This window comes from Morone saxatilis, unplaced genomic scaffold (assembly GCF_004916995.1).
Source record: "Morone saxatilis isolate NCDOM2014 unplaced genomic scaffold, NCSU_SB_2.0 Contig22, whole genome shotgun sequence".
Lineage (NCBI taxonomy): Eukaryota > Metazoa > Chordata > Actinopteri > Moronidae > Morone > Morone saxatilis.
The window spans coordinates 18978432-18981356 of NW_023339785.1; the positions used below are offsets into that span (position 1 = coordinate 18978432).

The window sequence follows — 2925 nt, forward strand, 5'->3', positions numbered from 1 at the left end:
GCAGCTTGTCAGACAGGTGGGAGTTAATATTTTATGAACATCCACTCTTTATTTTTAAGATCCGATGGACTCACCCGTTTATCAATCTCCCCGTGCTGCAGTTGAACAAATCGGGCACTAATGGCTGCAATGTAGCTTTGCTGATTGGAGAAGGCTACTCGGCCCGCCCCTTTTGGATACTTGAGTTCAGGGTCTGTGTCGATCCCAGCGTAACACACTCCCCCGTACAGACGGTCCATGATCATGGCAAGCTCCACTGGAATAACAATACACAATGCAAAGTTAATGGGATCAAAACTAGTCCTAGGAATGTAATACAGTAAAGGGTGAACACACACACACACACGTACCTGCACGCAGGGGACGAGGGACACCTCCTACGAAGATAGTTTTCCTCGGGTCCAATGGTTGAGAGCCATCCATTACAAAATCACTGTCATTTAGGTTCCAGGGTCGGATCTGAACCTACAAAACCAGAAGATGAAACATTAATTTCCTCTCAGTCCTTTTTAAGAAAGATACATTTTGGATTGTGAAAATAAAAGCGGCTTGCAGTTTATGTAATATGGATTAACGCATTGAGAAGTGACTGCTCTAAAACAACGATGGCGGTTGCTGCTGCAGAGGTTAGCGTAGCTGCTGCTAGTTACATCAGAACTGACGAGTATTTCTTCATTGACAAAACAACAGCAGTGTATTTGTTTTTGCTCTACTGCCAACTGGCTTCGGCAGGAGTTTGACCGTGTTATATGGTTTGTTATCAGATTGAATGAACGGATGATTCATTGTGGCAGCTGCCAAGTATTTTCTGAACGCGCTTGCCCTTTTCGAACAGTTTCCAATGACAACTTCCCCTTCTTGGTTCTGTGCAACAAACCATCTGCCGCAGTCAGGTTACCCAATTTAGGGAACTGTACTGAACTTTCCAGTTTTCTGAGATACAATGACCAGACAAACTAAAACAAACAAGAGTCTATTGTTGTAACATTTCTGTTAGTGTTGTACTTGTTGTAAGCAGCTGAACATAAAAACAAACTCACAGGCTTGTCTTTGATGGTGGGACTGGAGACACACAGGTACAGCTTGCCGTCCTCCTGAATACAGGCGTCAATCAGGGCCTGAACAGAGCTCTCGTCTTGAAACAGCAGGAATGCATATCCTGGAAAGGTTGGACATACGGAACAATGAGCACGCACAGCAAATACTCGTCATCACGTTGCTGTACAGTCAACACGGTAGCAGAAACATTACGTTCAACTGGTTTCACTAACCTTTTGGTGGAAAATAGGACTTGCTCTCTGCCTTGTGGGGCCAGTCGACGAACAAGTGACCAAATCGGCGGAAACTGGCAGTGATTTCATCTGAAAACGTTAATCAAAGTAATCAGTGACAGTATTTAATACAAGTTTCACATACAGTAAAGCTGAAATGAGAGTTGTAAACATTACAAAATATGTGATATCCCTGTATTTATATAATTTTACAATCAATTCTCACAAATGAAAGCCAATATTGTAGGTTTGGACCTATTTAGACTTGAACACTGGGGCTAGAGAAGCATCCCCTGCAGCTGTAACACGTTTATACCTTCATCTATGTCTGGGGGCAGCCCTCCAACAAACACTTTGCGAGAATATCGCTCCACACGTTCACCATTGAGGTGGGGGAAACAGTGGGCCGAACCAAGGCCAGCAAGCCCCTGGTCACCTGACTCGTCCTCTCCGAAAGAGCGTTCGTCCTCCATGGGGAACAGAGAGGAGTGACCTAGTGGAGAGAATGATCTAGATTACACATATTGGTTTGCCACTAGCGAGGCTGAACTGTTGAAACGTATTAATGTCACAATGAGCAGGGAGTCTGATTAGATGTAAATAAATTTGGGTCAAGAAATACATACAAAAGCAGCCATGATTGCTATTTTTGATGACATTTAAAAGCATGAGTATTATCACCACTAGGTCTTGGCAGGCAACCTTTGAAGGCTTTAACGCCCTACAGAAATGATATTCAATGATCAGTAACACTGAACAGGCAAGCAGACAAACACAGAGGCTACAAAGTCATGATTTGAGGGTTCATTGCAGCTTTTTAAAGAACATAGAAGACACATTCACAAGCTTTACCTCGTCTTCTGCCATAACTTCTCGCTGCATGTAAAACAACACAAAACACTCTTGAAATGGTTTTATTTTTATTTTGGTAAAAGAAAAAAAAGGCACTAAATAAAAACACGTGAAACATCGTCAGGACTTGAAATTAATTTGGTGGATCACAAACCAAAATGGTCACTGTATTTCAAAATAAAAGCCATTTTGAGTTTCCACTTGCCGAGATGCTTTTTATCAAATGTTATTTAAACCTTAAGAGGGAAAAAAAAAAAAACTTACATCTGCTCTCACCTGTATTCATAAACTGTGTGAATCAGTGTCTGACGACGGTATTTTCAAGATAACCACAAATATAAATCGAACTTACAATCATCATCTGCCTTTACCAGCATATTTGTGGTATTATGTGTTTGACCTTTGCGTTATCTGAACCTCCTGACACCTGGCAGAACTGGATTATTTCCCCATTTAGCCGGTCTGATCTGGTTTCCTTCCACTGAGCCATTTTGGTCGTGTACCGCAGCAGTTTAGAAAGATATAAAACAAGTAACGTGACTTAAGTCATTTTATGTTTTTATTACTCGTTTTATGGTGTGTGGTGATGGGATATCCAGAAGTTTCTCTTTTTTTTAAATTTATGCGAGCAAATTCCAATCAGCTATGTTTAAAGGACCAGTGTGAAATATTTAGTGGTATCTAACTGAAACCCTTATAAAACAAATAAATAGATAAATCTGTCCAAAGCCACAACATATTTAAACCACGTGATTCTAATCTCTCACTGCAGATCTATTAAATTCTCTATTTTCCTCCAAGA

The 2925-nt window shown here is 41.0% G+C and overlaps 1 protein-coding gene across 1 annotated transcript in view; it reads right to left on the reverse strand.

The window, feature by feature from the left end:
* Positions 1-74: 74 nt before the first annotated feature.
* LOC118333147 (cytoplasmic polyadenylation element-binding protein 4-like) overlaps positions 75-2925 on the reverse strand; it is a gene marked incomplete at both ends in the record, with an annotated part of 3385 nt that continues 534 nt past the window's right edge. Inside the window, 6 exon segments of the mRNA XM_035668670.1 lie at positions 75-256; positions 351-465; positions 1041-1159; positions 1272-1361; positions 1588-1764; positions 2124-2147. Of these exon segments, the coding sequence (XP_035524563.1) occupies positions 75-256; positions 351-465; positions 1041-1159; positions 1272-1361; positions 1588-1764; positions 2124-2147 (707 nt within the window).